We start from the raw sequence: 23,331 nt of genomic DNA on the forward strand, positions 1-23,331 counted from the left end.
TTCACTGTACCAACATAGGTAAACATTCTGAAAATTGGCATTTTACCTTTTTATTCCTAAAATTTTGTAGTAATCTCTCTTCTGAGACTGCTTCAGCATCTTCTGGGCTCTCTCCAGACCTTCACGAATCTGTTGATCATTTTCACTGTTGGCTTGAGCAGTTTCATAATCTTTAACAGCTGTTCATAAGAAGTAATTAAAGAAGTTTAATCACTTAAAAAAAATATACATCACATGAATTTGATTAAATATTAACCCCCACCCATCAATTTGGAACTTTTGGCCACTAAAATTGATGACAATTTATGAAAAAACTGCAAACAAATCTGAAAGGCTTTCTTGGCATTTGTAAAAAGCCTCCTACCCACTGATATCTATTTTTTACCCATCTGTACTTCACAATACTACAAAGTCCCTGGAGTAAGGTGGGCTACACTATGTCTACACTATGCGTTTCTGCTAATGCAGTGGCGCCAGTAGTAAATGCAGGGTGGACAAAGCCTAATATATAAAAGCAAGAAAATTAGGGCTTTTTAACCTTTAAAACTTGGAAGACATCTGAAAACTGGCTAACGTTAATGAGATTGGAGGAAAGATTGAATCTAGTTCTTGTTTGGGTTGCAGTCAAGGAAAAAGAGACTTGCTACAAGAAGACTGGCTGGAAGGTTCCAACTTTTTGTTTCAATCATTGGCTCAAATGGAACTTGACTAAGTCTAAAAGGAGTTAGGAACAAACACTTCATGTGGAGAAAGGATGGAGAAAGTGAGTTATGCATAGCTGTGGGTCAAAACAAAAAATGTCTTTGTGGGCTGGGATGTTTCAAGAGCTAAAGAGAAATAGAATAAATGAGAATAATACAGACAAAGATGGCTGCAGTGACTGATATCAGAAATGGTCTTAAGTAAGCTGGAAGGATGCATTATACAGGACCTGCATTTTGAATTGTTCACCTTTGTGCCCTAATATCACATGGGAAAGACCCTTTCATGAACTGCTTTTTGTGGTTTATTATTACAGTAGTTATAGATTTCAGTGTATTATGCAACTGAAATTATTCTGCTAGAATACTACTGTTAGACAAATTGTTAGAAAAATATATACCCAAAACATTGTATTTTAATCTCATTGTGTAATGCATGCTAAATTTTGGTTTCATACAATTACTGCTTTAATGTCCAAGAGAACAGAGGAAGGGGGGGTACTGTAATGCTTTTGGCAAAGGGATAAAGCATCTCGGAAGCCAAATTTCTCTCTTTTTTTTTTTTTAAAGCAGGAAGTGGTATTACTTGTCTTTTAACTGTAACTGAAGTGCTTAGATTCTAATACTAGTATTTTTTGTGCTTTACATTCTGCATGTAACAGGCACATATCCCTGCACTGTTATAATCCTGAAAGTCTCACTGAAGGTTTAAGACTCCAAGATTTCAGAAGGAAGACAAAGTATTTGTATCAGATTATTTTTAAGCACGTTATTCCTGAGCATGTGCTAAATTCATTTTTTTGCTGCTTCTGTGCAAGACAGCAGGAGGTGCTAACCCATTTCTATAACTTTCTGCACTTGAGAGCAGCATAGCAGTTTTGAAGTAAATTAGAAATATTTTTGATGCCCCAGTGATTCAACTCTCTCTCAAACAAAAGTGCCAAGAAATTAAGTACGTTCTTTGCATGTCTTCACCATGGAAGATGTATGTGAGATTCCCTCACTAGATTCACTTCTCTCTAGGGACAAGTCAGTAGAGCTGACCCAAACTGAGGTTTCAATAGATGAGGCCATAGCAGAAGTTGATAAACTAAACAGCAACAAATCTGATGGCATTCACCCTACGGTTGTAAAGGAGCTGAGACTGGAAACTGCCTAATTTCTAACTGTAGTATGCAATCTATCAATACAAACAGCTTTGGTACCAGAGGACTGGAAGGTTGCCAAATGCAACTTCTATATTTTAAAAAGGCTCTAGAGGGAGCACTGGGAACTATAGGCCCGTGATCTTAACTTCTGCTCCTCAAAAAATGGTAGAAACAATAGTAAAAAAGAATTGTTCAGCACATGGATGAATGTGACTTGCTGGGAAGGAATCAACCCCTCTTTGTAAAAAGAAAATCAAGTTTCACCAGCCTCTTAGTGTTCTTTGTGGATGTCAAGAAGCAGGTGGATTATGGCAATTCAATTAATATAGTATACAGCAATCTAATCAATATAGTTTTTCTGGACTTTCAAAAGCCTTTGACAAGGTCCCCCATCAGAGACTCTTAACTAAATTAGGTAGTCATGGGATTACAGGGAACATCCAAAGATAGAAAACAAAGAGCGAGTAAAAATGGTCAGTTTACACGATGGAAAGTAGTAAAAACAGCAGGATCCTACTAGGGACCAGTAATGTTTAACATAGTCAAAAGTGATCAGGAAAAGGGGGCAAGTAGTGAAGTGGTCATATTTGCAGACAACACAGAATTATTCGAAGTGGTAAAGAGTGACCAAGGCAGACTATGAGGACCTAGAAAAGAATCTGGCATAACTGAGAGAATGGGCAACACACCTTGTTCTGCTTCCCACATCTTGACAAAGATATAGAAGAACTAGAAAAGGCATGGAGAAGGGCAACAAGGATTAGTGATATGGAGGAGCTTCCATATATATGAAGAGGGACTAACTAAAGAGGCTGGACCTATGCAGATTAGAGAAGCTGGGGGGTGGGGACAAGATCTTAGGTTTAAAAAATATTAAATGGCAACGATAAAGTAAATAGGGATTTACTCTTTACAGTCTTTCACAATGCAAGAACTAGGGGTCACAAAATGAAACTAGTAAGCTTAAAACTACCACAAGGAAGTTCTTTTTCACACAGTGTGCAACTAGCGTGGAACTCACTGCCACCAGATATTGTGGAAGCTGACTGTTTAGCTAGATTGAAAAGAGACTGGACAAATTCTTGGAGGAAAAGGAGCATCACTAGCTACGGACCACAGGAGTTAGGGGTACAGTCTCTGAATCAGAGCTTCCTAGACCTTAAATGCTGGAGACTGCAAGTGAGAAGGAACAGTGGAAAAAACCCTGGTCATACCTAATTCACTCTCCCTTTCAGCATCCGCTCTCTGCCACAGTGAGATACAGGATGCTGGGCTAGCGGGACCTATGATCTAACACAGTAAATAGCGATTCTTATGTTCTAATGCCTTTGTATGCAGTATTCTGTCCGGTCACTTAAAAACACAGCAGGCTATATATACCAGAGCATGCCCATAATATACACTACTACATTTAATGGGGATAATGAAAATGCAGGGACTTTATCACAATGCTTTACTGTGCCTGTAAATGTTAAGCACGAGTGCTCTGTATAATAAAAAGGGCATTTCCCATTATGAATTTCTAATAAATGCATATTGCGGACTTGATGTAACAGATTGCTCACCTTCATCAAATGCCACATGCAGCTCCAGCACAGCACTGCTGGCAACTCAAGCCAGTTGGAATGCAAAATATTTACGCTAGCAGTCTTCTTTAAATATGTTTAATATTAAAGTGACTCATTGCTAGATTCAAAGGACAGAATGCAAGGGGGAAGGAACAATTAGTGCCACACACTCAAAAAGCTGTGGAGGTAGAAGTACTGGCAGCAGGGTACAGCCCTTTTCTCAACTGGTAATAAATGTTGGCCACAAGTACACCCTCCTCTTCCAGAAGCTGCTAGTCTCTTTCCCTGTACTTGGTTATTACAGGTATAATCAATCCAGTGCCTGCTACTTATGCATTGATTCGTTACTCAAAGTCCTCCTCCAAGCAACCCTTCAGAGAAAGGTTAGCCTTTTTTTCATAGTGTTCACAGTCACTGTGCACTGCTTGATTTGAAGCAGGTTAGGGACATCCAGTCCACTACAGAAAAGTTAACTTACAAAAGCCCAAGGAATTTTCTCTTACCTAGCTCAAAATATTATTAGAAGGTTGTAACATTATTCAACTCTTTATGCCAATACATAATTTACCCTATTAGTTCTGTATTTATTTCCATGAATACCCCTTATTTCATATTGTATGATGGGATACATGCCATTCCAAGAGCCTTTATTAAATTTTGAGCATCGCAAGTCTTTACCTCTTCTTTTCCTGACTAAATAAGTCTTCACAATCTCTCAAACACCTCCTGCCACACCTTTAACCATCTTAGTGCCCCTTCTAGTCTCTCCTGTATCTTTAAGATGAAATAACCAAGTTTGGGCATTATCCAGAAGTACAGTTCAGAGACAACTCCAGGGTTTTACTGGCAAATGCAGGTAAATGTGCATCAGACAACACATGTATGTACTTATTAGTATTACAGAGGAGAGTCAGCAGTACCCCAGGCACTGGAACAGAACCCAGTGCTTGGACATTCACGCAGGCTGCTAGTGTCTAGCCCTCTCTCCCCTGCTCAAGTCTTATTTTGGAAGGCCTCTCTCTACCCCTTCTGCAATGTTTCAAAGGCTTGTATGCATGTACAGCCAGCCCTTTCAAATGTTTCAAAGGCATCTGAAACACTTCCCTTGTTATTTCTGTCCACACCCAAAGACTGCAACACCCAAAAGCAGGTTTGAAGTCCCCCGCCCCTCCTTACAGATGGGATGCATTTCACTTTATGTATAGCCCCTATTTTGCATTTTTATTTTTTATGCCTTTCCCTCCCTCCCCTCAACTTTACAGCAGAGGTCAGCAACCTACAATCGTGATGTGCCCAAATTTGGCCTGTGGTGGCGCATAGCTTGACCTGACATTCCTCTTCTCTGCCCTGCACTGTACCGCTAAGCCCCCAGTCCTTACTGCTCTCTGCTGTCTTCCTTTGAAGCAGACACTGCTTACCATCACCGCTGAATTCAGCCCTGTCCACTGGGAGTCAGGGATGCAGGCAGTTTGGGCATTATGGCAGGAATGATGGCTGGCAGAAGCCAGGTTGTAAGTGGCCAGCCTGTTACTCTAAAAGACTGCTGACCCCTGCCTTGGATGACTGTTACGTGGTTCTGTACACTTCACCTGGTCTTCTTCATACATGAGCTCTCTCAATACTATATAGTCTTTACTATAGATAAAAGTGAAGAAATTCTTGATCCAAAAGGCACTTTTCAGAGGAAAACTGTAACAATGAAAGTACAGCTTACTTCATCACACAAAACACTTGCTTCTCCACCTGCTCTCCAGTGGTATAAAGAGCCTACAGTCAAACCAGGATTCATTTTGATACTAATGAATAAAAATGCTCAGAGATGCCCTACTGGATCCATAAATCTGTGAATATTATTGCTGCTGCTGCAGTTTACAGTTGCACTACCTACCTTAATTATAATACAAGTTACAGAAAGCAAACTTGTGCAGGCTCTTTGTCATTGGATACACAGCAACTTATATGACTTCTGCAATTTAATACAAAACACGGACACACCGTTGGGGGTGGGGGCCAGAATTCACAGGCCCCTCCCTTCCAAAGTGGTGCCCATCTTGCCAAGTCACAGAGCAAAGCTCCCATGGACTAGCTCTCCCCACTCTATATTATGTTCCCTTTGCGCTCAACTTCAACAGGAGGCAGTAAAGAGAACCTGGCGGCGGTTACAGCAGTTTGCTCAGACGTAGAGATGCAAGTTCAACCATCCCCCTGAAGTGGTGGGGGGCAGAACTACCATCTTCCTTTCTGTGAGCAAGTGCCCTTACCACCAGCTTAGCTGACAAGACACTAGGACCAAACTTCCAGTGAGATGCATGCAGCTATGCTCCTCTCCAGGCAGAGCAGAACCAGGGTGTAAGCGTCCACAGGGAACCAACCCCTTCTGAGCCTCAGGGCGAGCCGAAGTGTAGCCAGAGTGGGGCAGCTGGGGCCACAGAGAATCTAAATGCCTAATTAGCATTTAGAGTCACTTATGTGTTTGTTTGGACATGCAAACAGCAATTAGATTAAAGGTGGACAATTATTTGGGCCCAAGGGCCACTTAGGGAGTTCTGGTGAACTATCACAGGCCGGTCAGCTCACCAAAACTCCCCAAGGGGCTCTGCTCTGCGTTCACCCAGGCAGCTGGGATGAGGCCACAGGTTGACAGGTAGGAGCAGGACGGGTGGGCAGGGCCAGGACTAGGATCAGGATCATGGGGCAGTGACAGCACAGGGCTGGGCCCAGGGCACAGCCGCAATCCACTGCCTGCAAGCCCCTGTGATGGGTGCCAGTTCCATGAGCAGGCAGTAGGGAGTGGATTCTGGCTCTGCCCTGGACCCTGGCCTCGTGCTGTCACCACCCAACAATCCTAGGGTCTCCATGAACCAGCCAGGACCCACAGACAGGGTGCATGGCCAGGCAGGTGGAGTAAGTCGCAGGCAGGCAGGATGAGACCACAGGCTAATAAGGAGCAGTGTCCAGGCACAGGAAAAGCAGACAAAGCTGGGTCCTGGATCTTGGGGCTGTGACAGCAGTGCCGGGGCCTGGGCCAGAGCCACAATCTGCTCCCTGCACACCTCTGCTTGTGGACCAGCACCAGTCCTAGGGGCATGCAGGCAATGGATCACAGCTCTGCCCTATGCCCTGGCCCTATGCTATCACCATCCTGCAATCCCAGCCCCATTCACCCATCCCACTCCCAGACACCGCTCCCAGCCTGGCCGCAGCCCCTCAGAAGTAGATGAAGTATGTATGTCCTGCCTGCCCACCCACCTGCTGTTGGGCAGCCCTGGCAATGGATGCAGAGCAGACAGGCCAGGGTGCCTGGGCAGTACGGCTGGGTCTGGCAGCAGTAGCTGCCAGAACATTCCGCTGTCAAAGGGGCTGCTGGGAAGCCAGTCCAGCTGCCGTGCTGCCCCTGGCCCACTGTGTACCTGGTGGCAGTGGGGCAGCTGCATGTGCCATTGCTTGGACTGCCCCCCCATACCTAGGCGAAGTAGGACCAAAGGACCCACTGCAAGATGGACAAAAATCCCTTGGTGGGCTGGATCCAGCTCACAGGCTGTCTTTTGCCCACCCCGGACTTAGCTGCCCAAAGGTGGGGGGGAGCAGGGGCCTGAACTGGGCCAACATGGTTTAAGCGTGAACTTACTCTGAGCCCCTGAAAAAAACTAAAGTTGTAATGCAAAAGATTAATGTTGTAATGCAACTTCACCTTGGCCTTAACAGCAAGTAACAAAAATGTAAGGAGGAGCTTGTAAAGTAAAAGCATCCATTTCTTGAGGCTTTGTAGAAAGGAGAAAAGGGAACTTGCCTGTAAACCTCACCTGGATTCTTCTACTAAATTTAAAGATTGTATGATTTGTGGAATTTGAACCACCAGGTCTAGTTAGTGTTGGTGGTAAGAGTACTGCTCAGAAAAGCACGCGAGGTGAACAAATGGGCACAATGCCACATGACCCTACAACCTTCGGTAAATCTTCAGCATGATCTGAGGGTTCACCTGTAATCAATTTTTAAGCAACAGCATGGTGCTGGATCTATTTTAGGATAGCCATGTCCTTGCCAACACAATTTATAAAGGGATTCTTAAGCTTCATGTTTCGGGGTCTGTTTTTTCTTTGCATTTGTTCTTGCCAATTATCAACCTCAATATAATGAAAGAGCAGAAGTACATGAAGTATGTACGCTGTCTATCACCACCTTAAAAAAGTGCTCCCTTGAATCAGACTCTTGAGATCTGGATAGGCTTACATGCCTTGTCTGCTTATAACTCCTCTACTACTGAAACTGAATGGCAGTAATTCTGCACTAAATACCACAATAATACAAAGAACTAGTATTTAAGATTATGTTTGTGAAAAACATAATTCAGAGGAATCCCTTTTTGCCTTTTTTTTGTTCACTCAGTACCAGCCTCCCACTTCCAGGTCTCACACGTCAATAAAAAAATAGTTTTCCACCTCAAGTTGTTAAGCATCTCACTATCCAAGAAATGTGGCTGACAACATCACCCCTCTGAGGAGGGAAACTAGGACATCTCTATCTTTAGGCGCTATTAAAAAGAGGATAGAAAGATCCCTTTTTCTGCATCTCCAAAGGGCAGCTGGGGTCATTATGGCCCCTGAAGACTACTGGGCAGTGGTAGTATTAGGTATTAGGATTTGGATAAACCCAGAGCAAACTTAAAAAGCCAGGTATGTCTGCCCATCTGCAAGGCCACGGCATGCAGGACAACCATAAGTAGAAAGAATAATTCTTGCCAACCCATGATTACTTCAAAAGGGAAGTTCAGGAACCTGCTTGGCTTCCGCATCATCTCAAACTAACCAGCTGGAGTTCGGAAGAGGTGGAAATCCTGTTCTACTTGGTTCTGGGCCCTGCACAACCCTGTGTGCGCATGGTATCTTGTGAGGAATGCTCCAGAAATGTGCTTCTTCTAAAAAGTGTCAACCACTGCCCATTACTCTCACCGGGAAGTGCCAATACAACTACAAATACTCTTTGCTGCTGACTTTCTTCTGTGGCTAGAATTTGCAAGCCAAATCTCCTCTAATAACCTCTACTACTCACCCCAATCATACAGTATTCATGCTTTTATGATTCCAGGCCCTATGGTACATATAATTAAGGTCTTGTTAGCTCAGTTCTACAGTCCCAGCAGACTGATGGGTTTTTTAACTTGTTTTATTAGCAGGTCTACAAGCTTTCACCCCAAGTATTCTCTTCAACAACCAACTTTAACTTTCTTTCAATTTAAATATACTCATATTTTTAAATAATTAAAAAAAACAAAAGAAAAAAACCCTGCATACACCTTGTAGATTAATTCCCTCTCCTCCCCCTGCACATTGCCAGCTGAATGTGTGTGTGTGGTGGTGGGGGGGGGGTGAGGAAGAGATTCTTCCCCAAATACAGTCATCATCCAACATTTACTGTTTCAGACTACAAGACTAAGATTTAGCCTGGCATTCATATTATTGTTTGCATTCTTCTCTTCCTCCAATTTTTACACTTAGGAGCTGAACTTTCACACAGATGACAACTTATTGATATCACCATTCCCCAGAACTCTACATGTAGCAAAACATATGCATACTGTAATCTGGGGCTGCCTGATCCAGGAGACCCAGAGCAGTTCCATATTAGACCTACCAACCAAATGCATGCAGAGAAAACAGGCTAAAGACATGGTTTATCCCACACATCTGCATTCTGCTAAGCATCCACACAACACTTTCAAAATTAGTGTTACACTGATCTGTTATCTGTGAGTGGATGTGTGACAGAGAGAGAGAATGCGATACAGAAGGGGTGACAATGTTCATCCCAGCACAGAAAAGAACGCCATCTTTACAACCCAATGACACCATCTTCTTAATCCAACACTGAATTTAGCTCAAGTTTAAGACAATTTAGCTGCAGATAAAAAGCAGGTGTGAGCTGCCTGTGCTAATCAAGAAAGATTCATCTCCAAACAGATATGTCAGCACTGATTGGATGCCACAAAACCCTAACGTCAAAACACTTGTCAAGATTGTCAGGAGATGTAGCAATGCTGTTTCAAATAACCTTGATGCACAAGTCCCGTACGTATCCGGTGGGCTTAGAGCACTTTAACCCACACTTTAACCCACACACTTTCATGCCAATTTTACCTTCCTCATACATTTCTTCTAATAAATAGGCTTCTGCTCTGTCTTTTAGGGCATTCACGTTTGATGGTTCCAGCTGCAGAATTTCTGTGCAAGCTTTTATGGCTTCAGCAGACTGCTGATTCTGAAGAGGGAAAGAAAAAGAGGTTGATGCATGTTGTATTTAACTATTTTCTTAGATGAGAGGAAAAAGAGAGAGTGTGTGTGTGAGAGAGAGAAATATATATTACCTTAGAGAAACAGTGGCAGATTCTTTTTTTGGCTTCAGTAGCATAAACTGGGACATCTGGCTCAGTTTTCATTACAGATTCATATTTACTGATGGCATCTGTGTACCTGTTTTAATAGAAAAAACCCAAAACATTCTAAAGCAGTATTATCAGATTTGTATCAGTTTTTCCCCAGCCATGAAATGTATGTACTGATACAGATTTGCTATGCTGAAGAAATGTCGTCAGGGATCTTGTTCACAGAATTACGAGTCTCTCTCAAAATGCATCCCCCACCAAGTAGCCTCAGGGACTTTGTCTAAGCTGAAGAGAGACAGAAAATTCTTGAGAAATTAAGAGTTATATTCCCTACCACCTCTACGTGGGCTCAAGCCTGAAAGAGACACTTGTCTGGCCGACTTGTTCTGCCCACTTCTGTACAACCAATTTGTTGTTATAAGCCCTTCCCCTGACCAAAGGCACTACTCAGCACAGGGAAGTGTCTCCCTACTTTCTCAGGCTTCAAGTAGGTCCAGGTTTGGGGCAATTTTGGGCTGGTGTGCCTTATATAGTCCAGCTTTTCAACACACTAGAACTGGAACACGTTAGGATAATGTATTCCTAGGTTAGGAGAAACATCTATTCCTAACCTGGAACAGATAGAGAGGTAGTGAAATCATTATTACCGGACGTAAGTGGAGATTTGACTGACACCTGGCTGGAACAGTTGCTTTAAGCAGGAGGTTGGACTAAACCTTCTGAAGTCTGTTCTAGCCCTATTCTTCTACGGTTTTAAGGAAAATGGGTATTGGGCCTGGGGCTCCTTATGTCTGGTAGAACAGGGAGACAACCCTCCCTTTTCCCTGCCCTGCTACAAGTGGAAAGCAGGTCCCAGGAACAAGGCTGCAGTCAGGGAATAGAGAGCATCTGATGGCAAACCTCCATCGAATACATCAAATTACAACTTTAAGCAAGTGGGCTCTAGCTAAACTATGTTCCTAGTATCTCTCTTCCCATAGTGTCAGGAAAATACTCCTTTGGATGTTGTTGTGCCTGAAGAGACTCCAGAACAAGGAGCATGGCCCAGATAATTCCAGTGAAACAAATTTAAAATTAATCTTAGATAAATAAAAACATTCATCCCTAAACCGGTGAGCAGTTGCCTACATTTTGCAGCACAAACACTAAATCATCTATACCAGGAGTGGTGGCCAATCTGCAAAATGCATGTTGCAAGTGACACAGGCAGCTGCTGTGCGAGATGCATAAGCACTGGGCACTCCGTAAACAGGCACTAGGATGGAGATGGGGAGGAGAACACTGCACAGAGCAAAACAAGGGCAGGACACTGGAGAGGTGTCAGGTGTCACAGCCAAGAGCCAAGCTAAACCCACAAATTCAGAGCTTTGGATTCTTACTCACCATATACAACTGAGACTGTTTTGGTGCTAGGGAAGGGTTAAACCGGCTCTCAGCAGTGAAACCTGCTGCTCCGGCATCATCCTGACCCTGCAATCTACCTGGCCAGAGGCTCAAGATCCCTACCTCCATTCTGGCACCAAGATCCAACTATCAGGTACGCCTCTGGGCAGCAGGGATTAGAGCAGCACTCAAGGAGTGGATTGAACATGAGTTATGGCACACCTGCCAAAAAAGGTCGGCCACAACTTGATCATCAGCTCCTTCAGTACTTAAGCACAGTAGAGATGGATTAAGGATAACAATCCCACTCCTCTGTCCCATAGGAAGAAGTTACTATATATAGTATTATGTATATAAATATATATGCAAGACAGCAACATGATGAAGGACAATTCTAAAAGTAGACATATAACAGTTTACAAAGCTCAAATACTTAGTCTTTCTTCAAGAGTAATGATAAACCATAATAACATTCATAGGCAGCAGAATTTTTATTTGCAAATATGCTGTGATCTCCACATTTAGATACTGATACATTAAAATGTGTTATACAAGAGATAAACACTAAAACTAACATCACTGACACTCCAATTTACTAGTGAGATGAATAACCACATCAAGCTTTCCATAGAGAACATGCCATAAGCAGATAATTACTCAAAAAGCTTATTGATTTCCTTTTTTATTTATCAGCGACTTTACTGATAATGAAACTTTATTTCCTTTGTCACTTTTGCAGTACTGCAAACTAAAATGGTGTTCTTAAACATGCATCCCCACCAATAATAGGAAACACACACTTGAGGAGTAATCTAGATTTACACTCAAAAAAAATCTTATAACAATTCATTTTAAATCTAGTTAAAACAAAGGTGGCTTTTCATTCATCATTTTACATAGCCTCTAGCAAAGCTGTGGCTATGTACTTGCCAATAAACATACCAAACTGAAATGAGGCAAGCAGGAAGAATTTAGAGAATAAAAATCATCACCTCAGGAGTTGGGATGGGTGGCAGAAACTCCAAATAGATCAGCCTATACAAGCCTATACAAAATTTGCAGAACTGATTTTTATTAAATCAAAAGATAAGATACCATAAAGACCACTGACCTCACCTTATCTGTTTTATGATGGGAGCAAAACAAAAAGTCAGTAAGACCATAGTGACTAGGGAGGCATATGGGTGAGATGGAACAACCAGGAAGGCCTGACTGCTGCTGAGGGTACACAATTTAGCAGTTATTTAAATGAAATCTGGTGGCCAGGCTCAGTATTCTAACCCAAATAATGCAAAATAGATACAAAAAGGCAGCCTCCAAACTTGTGATTTTAATTTGTTTAGAATGAGTCATAACACAGCAGTATTAGACTAGCACTTACCTGCCCTCTTTTATAAGTTCTTCAGCTGATATGATCTGCTTATTAAGTTTTTTGACTTGTTTATAGTGAGAAAAACATGGTTTATGGTCTTGGTCAAGTTTCAGGCACTCTCGGACTTCACTTTTCACATAGGAAAAAGAAACAGTATAAGATTTCATATGGGAAACAGAACACAAATTTTAACAGCAATTTAAATAACAATAGATTTGCTGCATTGCATTCTCTCTCCTGCACTCAAGACAGTATTACCCATGTGTGAAATGTAAAAAAGGGAAACCCTCCTGAATTTACAGCTTTTTTATTACTTTACATTGCCAGAAATTTATACTTAATGTAAAGTTGCACTTATGAAACCAATCTGTTATTCTACAGTGCATACTACTGCTTTGTCCAGCATTTGATGGCTGTTTGAGACAACTAACTGTATCCACAATAACTTATTTTCTAGTATGTTCTTAACTTTCACGCTATGCCAAGGCTCCTTGATATAAAGGCATCATGTCTTTCTGAACTAGGGCTTCAGCTAGTTTGAAGATTCTTCCCCTGGAGGAAGATGCATACCGTTGACTGTTTTTTTTCAAAGCAATTGAAACTGTCTGGATTTTCGTTATTCTCAATCATCAGGTCCCACCTGTTTCTGTACATTCATGGGTTTTTCACCTAAAGACCGCCCATGAAACAGTCCCTTCAAATACAGTCTTCAAATACCTCAGAGGCAATTAGAGAGAGAATGGAGATGGGCTCTTCTCTATGGCTGTAGGGGAAAGGACTAGGAGCAATGGCCTCAATCTGCAGCAGGAAAAATTAGGTTAGCAATTATGAGGAACCTCTTGACTATGAAGGTGGACAAGTACTGGAACAGGCTATTTAGAGAAACTGTGTACTCTCCATCCTTGGAATTTTAAAGATCTGGTTACATACAGACACTTTGAGATAATTTAGTCAAGGATGGCTCTGCCTTGAGCAGAAAGCTGGACTAGATGACCACTTGAGGTCCCCCCTCCAGCCCTATTTTCCTATAATCCTATGATCTGTGAGAGTCCTTTGTAGCTTTTTTGCAGGAACCCTTTCCCCCATACTGGGATCAGTCCATTCTTGGCCAACTGGCCACTCTCTTCCTCCATTCTTGTTATTTCATATTTGTGCATTTTGGTTCATTTGACAGACTTTTTCTAAGAGGCTGGAACTCTATACCCACAGCACTGCAACAAATGCCATACTGTATTAAGCTAATTATTAGTGTGTATGTTATACTGAGTCCCAGACTCCATGCCTTGTGCCAAACACTGATAAGAGAATAAGAACAGAAGAATACAAGCTAATGAGCACTTCTGCTCAGTCACTACGTTGACCACTAATGCTGCTGCATTTTACAATAGCATGGAGGCTGGCGCAGTTTGCCAAGTGCTTTGTGTTTTAGTTTTTTTGCTATTAAAACAAACAGTAAAAGCTTACCTGAGTGACAGCTCATGGTCTCCCAGATGATAGTATATTGTGCTGATTTTATAGAAGGCTTCAGTGTTGTCACTCTTCAGTTTGGTAGCAGCCTTTAAGTCATTAATGGCTTTGCCCAGTTCTCCTTCCTTCATATAGCATTCAGCTCGAAGCTCCCGCAGCTCAGCATCCCAAAGACAGACCTTAAGAAACCAAAACGAAAGCAGAGATGCTTATTACAAATGCACATCTTTTAGCAGAGAAATGGAAAACAAGTCTGTTATGAATCTAATGTGTAACCAAGCAGATGAGCCTTCTTTTTAATTCACCTCCCTAAGAAGTGGGTGGAGGGGGTGGGGGTCAGTCTCCAACCTCAGGAGGGAAGACTGGAATCCCATGAAAAATAACTTTTTTCCAATACTATAAAGGGTAAGAATTATGAGGGCAGAGGCCTCTGTTGTTTAAAAAGGTACCTGAAGGGATCTTGTACAGGAACATCACCTATTGGAGGTCAGGCCTTAACACTATTGAAAATGCAGATTTAAGCCAAAACAAATAACTATATTTCAATTTTAAATGGGTTTCCAGACTATAAAATGAGTTATCCTACTATAGTAAATATATTTATCTATTCATGTTTACATACATTAAAGGATTAGACTTCATTCTAAATAATTCTTTTTTTTTCAGATTCCCATGCTTCAAACTGTCTTACAAGAACTAGTTAAAAAAAAAAAAAAAAAAAAAATCAAATGACTGAGCTTAATAGATCTACCTTCAAATTACCACACATTTTTTCTCATTTGAACAGAGGACTTGGGAAGGCAGCATTTAAGCCTTAATTGTTATACTGACAAAATTAAGAGCTTAGTGGGAGCATGAAGCCAGTAACATTTCCACTGAAAAAGATAAACCAACATAGTTCATCTATGATTGTTCTAAAATAGGATTTGGTAGAATATACAGTATTTGAAGTTGCATTATAAGTATACATACATTGTATGCACTTTGACACAGCTATTTTAAATATTTAATGAAAAAAAGTAAACCAGCACATGCAGACTATGTACAGCCTGGTTTTAATGAGTGCATATGCTCAATTGCTGATTTAAAGCTGTTTTTTTCCCCATAGGGAACTGAAGGGGATTCATTTATACTCAGTTAGGTTTGTGTTTTATATTAAAAACTAACCAACCAAAAGGGGGAAAAACCCAAAGCACTATCCTACCTCACAGCCAGGGGAGTCCTCTTCCCACTCTATTAAAATGTCCCTCCCACTGCCCTCTCTCACATGGAGAGCATCAATGTGCTCCTGATACTGGGAGCTGTGATCAGCTGAAGCCTGCCCACATGTGCAGTTTAAGGTGCAATGGGAACCAGCCAAAGTTATTAAACATACTTTGCATAATAAAACAAGGAATAAGCTCCAAAATTATCACATCATCAAATGCATTAATGCATAGCCAGGGTGCTACTTAAGATGCGCTTAACTGGTTAATCATATTTTACGTGTAATGTCTGCGAGGAGCATAAGTGTCAGTTTTGGTGGCATCCAGCCCAGGGTGACCTGCAGTCCCTATAAAGCCTGTGAGCTCATTCAGCCCCTCCCCTTTCCAGCTCAGGTGGCCATGTGGTGCCTGCTCTGGACCCACATACTGTTATAGATCTCAGAGCTACATTAACTTTGTCACATGTATTGCTTTTATTGCTGCAATGGTCTTAACATAGCCAACTATAATTCTGTCCTGTGGTATATGATTCCCAAAACATCCATCTTCACTTTGCATATAAAAGTCTTAGCCATAAGTTTTCCTTTAACAGGTTTTTGCATGTTATCTTAAAGAAAAGGACAGAAACAAGATGCTGGTATATTTGAATCACATATATTTAAATGTGCAATCTAATACTTGCAAAGTTAAATGCCACTTATGGGGCACAGCTACGCATTGCCCTACAGTGATGTAGCAATGTGCTACATCACCACATGGCGCACTACAGTGATAGTTATCACATGCGTCTATCCGTGATTGGCAGCTATGTCGCCATAGCAGTACACTCCCCAATTTTAGCACACCGCTATGGAGATATAGCGGTGAAATTTCACCGTGCAGTACAGGCGGTTACTGCGCCATTCTTTAGTATTTCCAAAGGGAAGTCCTAAAGTACGGCCCTGTAGCAATACTGCCATAGTGACATGCAGACACGCCCGCTCTGTTGAAGCTTTCTGTCCTTCCCAGCTTAGAAGTTTGGCATCCCTTGAAGAAGACTATTTACTAAAACTCCATTCAGCTCAAGAACAATAGAAGAGGCAATTCAAATTTAAATGACATTCACCAGAGGGTGAACCTAATCATACAGTTTCCCATTTCAGGGTCCTATAAGGATACTACCGTAACAACCGCTCTCAGCTCCCACCAACTCCAAAGAGAGTCAAGAGCACTTGTTAATCACTTGCTCAATCCTACTGGTGTTTTCACATCAACATGAGACTTAGAAGTTCTTTGTTAAAGGGAACATGCATATAAAAACCACAGACACTCATTGCTCTTTGGCTATATTTTTCCATGTCGCACTTACTGCAAGAATCTCATCAAGGAGAGTAATGGCAGCAGCGTAATCCTCCTGGCGGTACTCAGAAAGGGCTTGTGAATGCAGTCGCTGCAGCTCATCGGATTTCATCAGCCGAGACCGGGCTTCCTGTTCCTCATTATCACTGGGATTAGATTTGAGCTGCAAGTATTAATGAGTAGAGAGTGAATCATGGGGTCTGAGGCTCTTTCTTTGTTCCATTAACCCTCCTATACCATGGAGGACAAACTACAGATGCTGCCGAAGTGGAACGAGTCTTAAAAATTCCCTTGGAAATTCTTCTAATTGGATGAAAGTAGAAAGTTCTTTGCTGCTGCTGTAACCCAAAGAACTCCAGTTTTTTTTTCTCCCAGGCTGACAATTCATCACTTTGACACTTCATTCCCATTAACCTGGGCCCTCCTGGAAGTAATATACCCCTTCAATTGTACCTGGTTAATCCATCTCTCCCCATTAGGCAGCTACCAAGCACGGATACTTCAAGGGCAGGAGAGGATGTACCCACTGACTGATTAGACGCTGCACTGCAAATCAGGTGTGAATTCATTAATACAAAGTTCAGCACTGTGGCTACTGTTCTCATTGAAATGCAGTTTTCACACATCTTCCTAGAAAGGTTGGCCATGGCATTAGATACAGATGCTTTAGACTTGGAGGATGGGGAGCAGGATCATCTGAGAACTCATGGAGTTTAGAAGTCAAGAAAAGTCAAACTTCAAATAAATCTTTTACAGACAAAACCTTACAGCCATAAGTGCTAAAGATACCCTCTCTGCCACCAGAGGACACCGAGTACAGATTCTCCTAGACGTCACTAAGAGCATCCCCTTTTAAAACCCAGGAAGCTGTCACTGTGGAGCTGAGGCATTCTGAACAAAGTAATGGTTTCAGCTTCGCAGCACGCAGGACCTAAATTCAAAACAACAGGAGCAGCAGGGGGATGAAAAGAACCGACTTAAACAGGGAGGCCACCTAGATGTAATCCCATTTGCCATGACATGCAGCACGGTATGCTTCAACCTAGACAAGACCCCAGCCTCAGCATTAAGCACATTCCATTTGGGGCTGGAGAAAAGGCCCCATTAATGTTTTGCCCCTGTATCCGCATCATCCAAAGCCCTGCCAAAGATTCAGCAAAGCAAGATTCAGGAGTGCAGTCTAGCCCCATTCAAACGGATGGTAATACTCCAGTATTACCAGAATAATGTTTAGCACGTGCTGTCAGAAGCACAGGACAGGAAATACCCCTGCTACTTGACAAGTACATTGCACAACATAAGTCATATGCAAACAAACTTTATCTTTACACAACTTAGGATTTTTCACCTACACTACACTGACTGGGGGGGCTGTTCCAGAGCCTCCTTAATAAAAGAGTTAGTTACTTCCTTCTAATTCAGCCTAAATTTTTCGCATCTATTTTGTTCTTTAGCTGAAATAACACTGTTCCAATTATAGGTCAACCTTGCCCTGTCCCTCAAAAAGAGCCATAAAAGCCTCAGTCAGTTCATACACTGGGTCAACCTACAGTCAGAATAATGTGGTACTACTATACAGAGTAGATGGCCCTGAATGGCACCCTTCTGCAGCAGCCAATGTGGGGTTATCTTTTCTCCTATTGGTAATAAGGGCAACAAGCAGAATCAACTCTACTGCTACTGTGACAAAAGCGGGTGACCCTGTACAGCACTCTTAATAGCCACACTGGCTGCCCCACTTCATCTACTCCCTTGGCCTTGTTTACATCATTGCCTTCTTCCTGTGTACTAGCTATACAAGTATCTCCCAATATTTTACCCTCAAATTCTAGGAGTGTCCATACTCCTAGCCTAATCTCAACTTCTTCCATCTCACAAGAGTTGACAACCTCCTCGTCTACCTTCCCTATATTTTTTCTTTCTTTCTGATATGCTAGTCTGAAATTGTACGTTTCTCTGAGCAAGTTACATAGGTAGATTAAAGCAGCAAACTGTTCTCTGCAGGACTGCTGCTGAAAGAGTTCAGCTGGGGGCAGGAAAGAACACCTTTCAGGTCAAATGGCATCCTTAAAGTGTTCAGAAGTACGAACTAGAAAATTAAAAACCAAAACATCTGCAGAGGAAAGTAAAATCTCTGAGGCAGTCTTTCCAAGTAAGAGCTGTTCTTACACATTCAGGTGTTGCACTCAAAGGAATTATTGTACGTACTGATATACAAGATGAGGTTTTTCTCCCCCAGTTGACATGAGGGGCAGGGAGGCAAGCCCCTTCACTTTATAAGCACATACAATGAAATCTCATTAAATACACTGTCTGTCATTAAACTACTGCATTAACATGTGCTCAGCAAAGGAAACCAGGACTCATGACAAGAACACCCAGTTCCTGTTCCAGTCACAAGTCAGGGCTCATCAGCACATGAGTCCTTTATGGTGGGGTGGGGAGGGGAGGGTATCTGGAGTACACGCACATACTGAGCAGTACTGAGCTGTGGGATCACCATGGCTTGAAATGCTGTTGGCTTTACTTGTACCTGGCCCAACAAACCGCCTGGTAAATCACAAGCCTTTGGCTTTGAACCAATATCATGCATAGTGTGTACTACATATAAGTAGGTGCCAAAGTGCTGCTCAAAAGTATGTTTATGAAGTACCTGTGCTAAAACTTGCAGTAGATTAAAAAAAAATGCAACAAATCAGTTCTGAATAAGCTAAGTGTATGGGTGCTATAATGAAAATTGCTACAGCCACGTTTAATTTTAAGGTTATTGTTTTTAAATTTGCTCCTCACTTCCATGTGTTGAGGAAAAAGTCAAGGAGCCTCACTTCCATGTGTTGAGGAAAAAGTCAAGGAGCGTGGGAAGGGACTGCACAGGGAAAAACCTGGAGGGAAGCAAAGCAAAGGGCTACCTGATCCCCCTCTCCTCCCCCACTGGTTTATTTTCCTTGCTGTAGCAGGGCAGGGGGTAGGGGGTAAATTCAGGGCAAACCTCCAATAATTTGATTTTATACCTAGATATTTATAAGACATTTTTACATTTTCCATATATAGAATCTACTGAGAGGTCATCTTATATTCAGGGTAGTCTTCTATCTTCTATTCAAGTAAATGGGGTAAACTGCTATGGAAAAGCGTTTTAAATAGGAAAAAGTAACATTATCACTTATTAGTGGCATTTAATAGCAGTGTTCACTGTCCAGGTAAAGTTACCTCTGTATCAAGTTTTGGTAGCAAATTAGAAAAATTTGCAACCACTATTCAGACCCTGTTTTTTACTTCTAACATTCCCAGCTCTCAATAACTTTTGAGATCCTGGACTTGTGGTTATAGAGAGTTTATTTCCCCTCCCCACCCCGGCAATTAGTGGAATTCCTTAACCACCAACAAGAATGAAATATTGACAAGTAGTCCTGCTTCCAGTTACTACCATCATGTAGGGACAAACAGGTGTAGAATCACAAACAAGCCCTTGTAACTTCAGATTGAGTCCAACCGGGTTGGGGAAGGCTAAAACTCCAGAGCTCAGTGATTTGCAAGGAAAAAGACTAAATGTTGGGAAAACAGCCAGCACCACCTCTAGTGATAGAGGTCTGTTGCAAATAGTCCTCCAAGTGCTTTGGTAAGACCCTCAGAGTTCATCAAATCACAGGCAAGTTGCAGGTTACAGCCACCAGCGGTGGTTCCAATCACTAGTCGCCCTACCCTACTTCAGTATTTTTTCCATCCTGTCCATGAGGGACTGGTTGGGATAATGAACACCTTTCTTCAAGTGAAGACCAAACTAGAAGAAATGTTATCCTCCAATTCCCTCAAACAACAGGTGAAGAATGGTTTGTGTTCCTTGCCAAAAAAGAAAGAAGTGGAGAGTAGGGGAGTGGGGTAAGGGGCTACAGGAAGAAGTAGAATGCCTGTCTTCCTATCAAAGCATCAGGGATGCACAAATGGGTTTCTCGCTCTCATTCTGCAGCATAGACACCACATTTTTACTACCTGTAGGGATCTGTAGTTTATCATTCCTTTCTCACTGCTGTGAGAACCCAGGAATCATATCCACAACTTGCTATGCTACGGTAACACAATGTACTACACCCCACATGCTTGGCTAGCTGGGAAAAGCTGCATAGTAATAACTCATTACATCAGGCCAAAATTCTGCAGATCTGTTAATGTTACATACAGGAAGGACTGATCTCAAACACAATAGTGGCTTACCTGCACTGAGGGAGCACAAAATACAGTAGTTCAACCTCCATTCAAATCTCATCCTGGTAGGAGAGTTTTTAATAAGCCAACAAATTTATGCTCTTTCACAGGAATGGATTTTAGAATTACTACCATGCCTAGATTCTCTCTCCAATGTGTCCCTTTATATTTATGGCTAAAAAATTTAACTGTATCAACAGCACACAAGGCTATAAAAAAAATGTACTGCAGCAATGGTTTCATCAGAGGAAAAACACAGGCAAGAAGTAAATATTACTTAATACAGATTAATTAGTTTGTTAATATTAACATAATCAAAAGAGCACACATGAAATCATTTCGAGTTATAATCTATACATGATCTAGGTGCATTTTGTGCAGTCAGGCCACTTAAACTAAAGACATTATGTGCCACTTGGTATTCATTTACCTCTTTATTACATTAAGTTCTGCCCATCTCTGCCTCATAGTTCAGTTACTTGGGGCAGGGCTGGGTTACTTATTGGGAAAAGCTCCACAGCTCTGCCAATAATTGTGGGGATGAAGGGAAGTTTCTCAAAAAAAAATCCACACACACAAATCATTACAGCACCTAAGGAAGGAAGGCTCAAGGTGGTGCTGGCTGCACTAAGGGAGCCAAACGCTTCCCATTTTAAGACCTTGCCTTCTGTTGTGTATACCAGTACTAAACTTAAAATATTTGGGCTGAAGTTTTGCATACTGAGCATCTGCCTCAGGCTAAATTTTAATTGGATTGTTTCCATTTAGCCACTTTTGAGACAGGGAGGAAGGGGGGAATGGAAGAGTATGTTTTGCCCATATTAAAAAGTGTGATGACTTTTTCCCTTGGAAAGATTTTACACTCCTGTGCTTTTTTGGCAAAAGCATCAAAACATGCCAGGGGGCCTGCATGTCAGATACGCCTCTTGCTGTCCTAGCAAAAATCCACCCTGCTCAGGAGAGGGAGTAGGGAAATGCACACAGTGAGACTCCTTAGCTCTGAGCACTTCGAAGATGCTGTCCATCCTGGGTGCACCCAGCCCAAAGCTCACAGAGAAAGAACCTCATTAGAAAACTGCAGCTCCTGAAAAAACAGGCTATTTTTACACTTGCTCTGTGGATGGGGAGGAGGTGCTTTAATTGGAGTGGGCTCCAAGAACCTCTCTAATTAAAGCATCTGCAGCATGTTGTGTATCAGTATCCTTGCGCTTCAGAATGGCAGCGAGGCGTTTCAACTAAAGCTCATCTGATGAGCTTTAAAGTGTCCTGCCATCATTCTGGAGTGTGAGACCACTGATGCACAAGATACAGAGGCTGGCTGGACCACGCTAATTAGCATGCTCCAGCAGACTTGACTGAGTCTACACTGATGCAGTGTAATTACAGCACATCAGAGCAGCCTTACAGTGTGTTCAGAAGCCCCAGTAATGTTTAAAAAAAAAAAAAGAAAAAGAAAAATGAAAGTTTTACAAAAATTCCAGGGTTTTAAATTTCTCTAACCCGTTCCCTGAACTCTTTCATACTGTCTAGAGTTCCCCCAAACCCCTACCAATCGACCTACATCTGTAGTTTCACAACTAATTTTTCATATACAAATTTAAAATTTATATTCAACAATAACAAATAAAATAATGTAAGTACAGTACTCAATGAGCTCAGGGAAAAAAAAAAAATCGACTGGGCCAGTGAATAGTCCCTCAAGGAGACTGGCAGAAGCCCTAGTGTTCAAAGCACTTACTTATCATGAGAACAAACACACTCAATTGGAACTCCTGAAATGGCAGGGTGACAAAGCAAATGATTTAAACTAAATCCCCTTACCCCCTCAAATTTTTTCAGTCTATAATATTTATAAAACGAACAGATTACCAATAACTCCTCCCTTCGGTACTGCCCCAAAATGCAGTCTAGATTGCCATCAGCAGATAGAGAGGACTATACTGCTGCAAATGAATAAACCCAAGGACCTACTCTGATGCTGATGTAGATCAAGCATCAGGTTCTCTGTGTCTAAGTCTATATTTGCACACAACAGGAAGGCCTTCTTTCCAAACAACCAGAGGAGACCCTCTCCATAAACACGATGGAAAGATGCTACTTAATGTATTTCATAAAGTAGTCATCTTCTAGAATATACATATTTGTAAGTACAAGATGCTGTAAGTGGGTGAGGTTTGGCTGACACCTAGTGGAACTAGGTGTCAGTAGTCTTCAGTTTGTGAATCTGAAAATATCTACAGTTTAACCACCCCCAGGAGCACCTGTGCTTATCTCCCTGGCAGGCAGCACATTTCTGTGTATAATGTATTTTTTGCATTGAACATATACACCTGTGCCTGCTCAAGGAATTTCCGTAACTGGAAGCAGTTTAAACATGGCTATGAAGCAAGGTGTCTTGCTTTTTCCTCCAAGCTGCATGAAGTTCTGTTCCAAAACCCTCTATTTTCTGTGCTTGAGCCTTTGAAAGCAAAAAACTCTAAACAAACCAAAAAAACAATTTTTTTTTTTTAAAACACTTGCCAGTCTGTGTTTGGAAAGACTTCTTTTACACAGGTGCCCAAGAATAT

The 23,331-nt window shown here is 41.9% G+C and overlaps 1 protein-coding gene across 1 annotated transcript in view; it reads right to left on the reverse strand.

The window, feature by feature from the left end:
• Positions 1 to 23,331, reverse strand: part of DNAJC3 (DnaJ heat shock protein family (Hsp40) member C3) — a 51,277-nt gene that overhangs the window by 7,210 nt on the left and 20,736 nt on the right. The window contains exons 5-10 of the mRNA XM_090023377.1: positions 16,572 to 16,724; positions 14,016 to 14,197; positions 12,561 to 12,680; positions 9,779 to 9,884; positions 9,552 to 9,672; positions 47 to 179 (exon numbers count right to left, since the gene is read on the reverse strand). Of these exons, the coding sequence (XP_089879503.1) occupies positions 47 to 179; positions 9,552 to 9,672; positions 9,779 to 9,884; positions 12,561 to 12,680; positions 14,016 to 14,197; positions 16,572 to 16,724 (815 nt within the window). The remainder of the gene's footprint in view (positions 1 to 46; positions 180 to 9,551; positions 9,673 to 9,778; positions 9,885 to 12,560; positions 12,681 to 14,015; positions 14,198 to 16,571; positions 16,725 to 23,331) is intronic.

Source organism: Crocodylus siamensis, chromosome 1, assembly GCF_052110815.1.
Source record: "Crocodylus siamensis isolate JL-2025a chromosome 1, ASM5211081v1, whole genome shotgun sequence".
NCBI lineage: Eukaryota > Metazoa > Chordata > Crocodylia > Crocodylidae > Crocodylus > Crocodylus siamensis.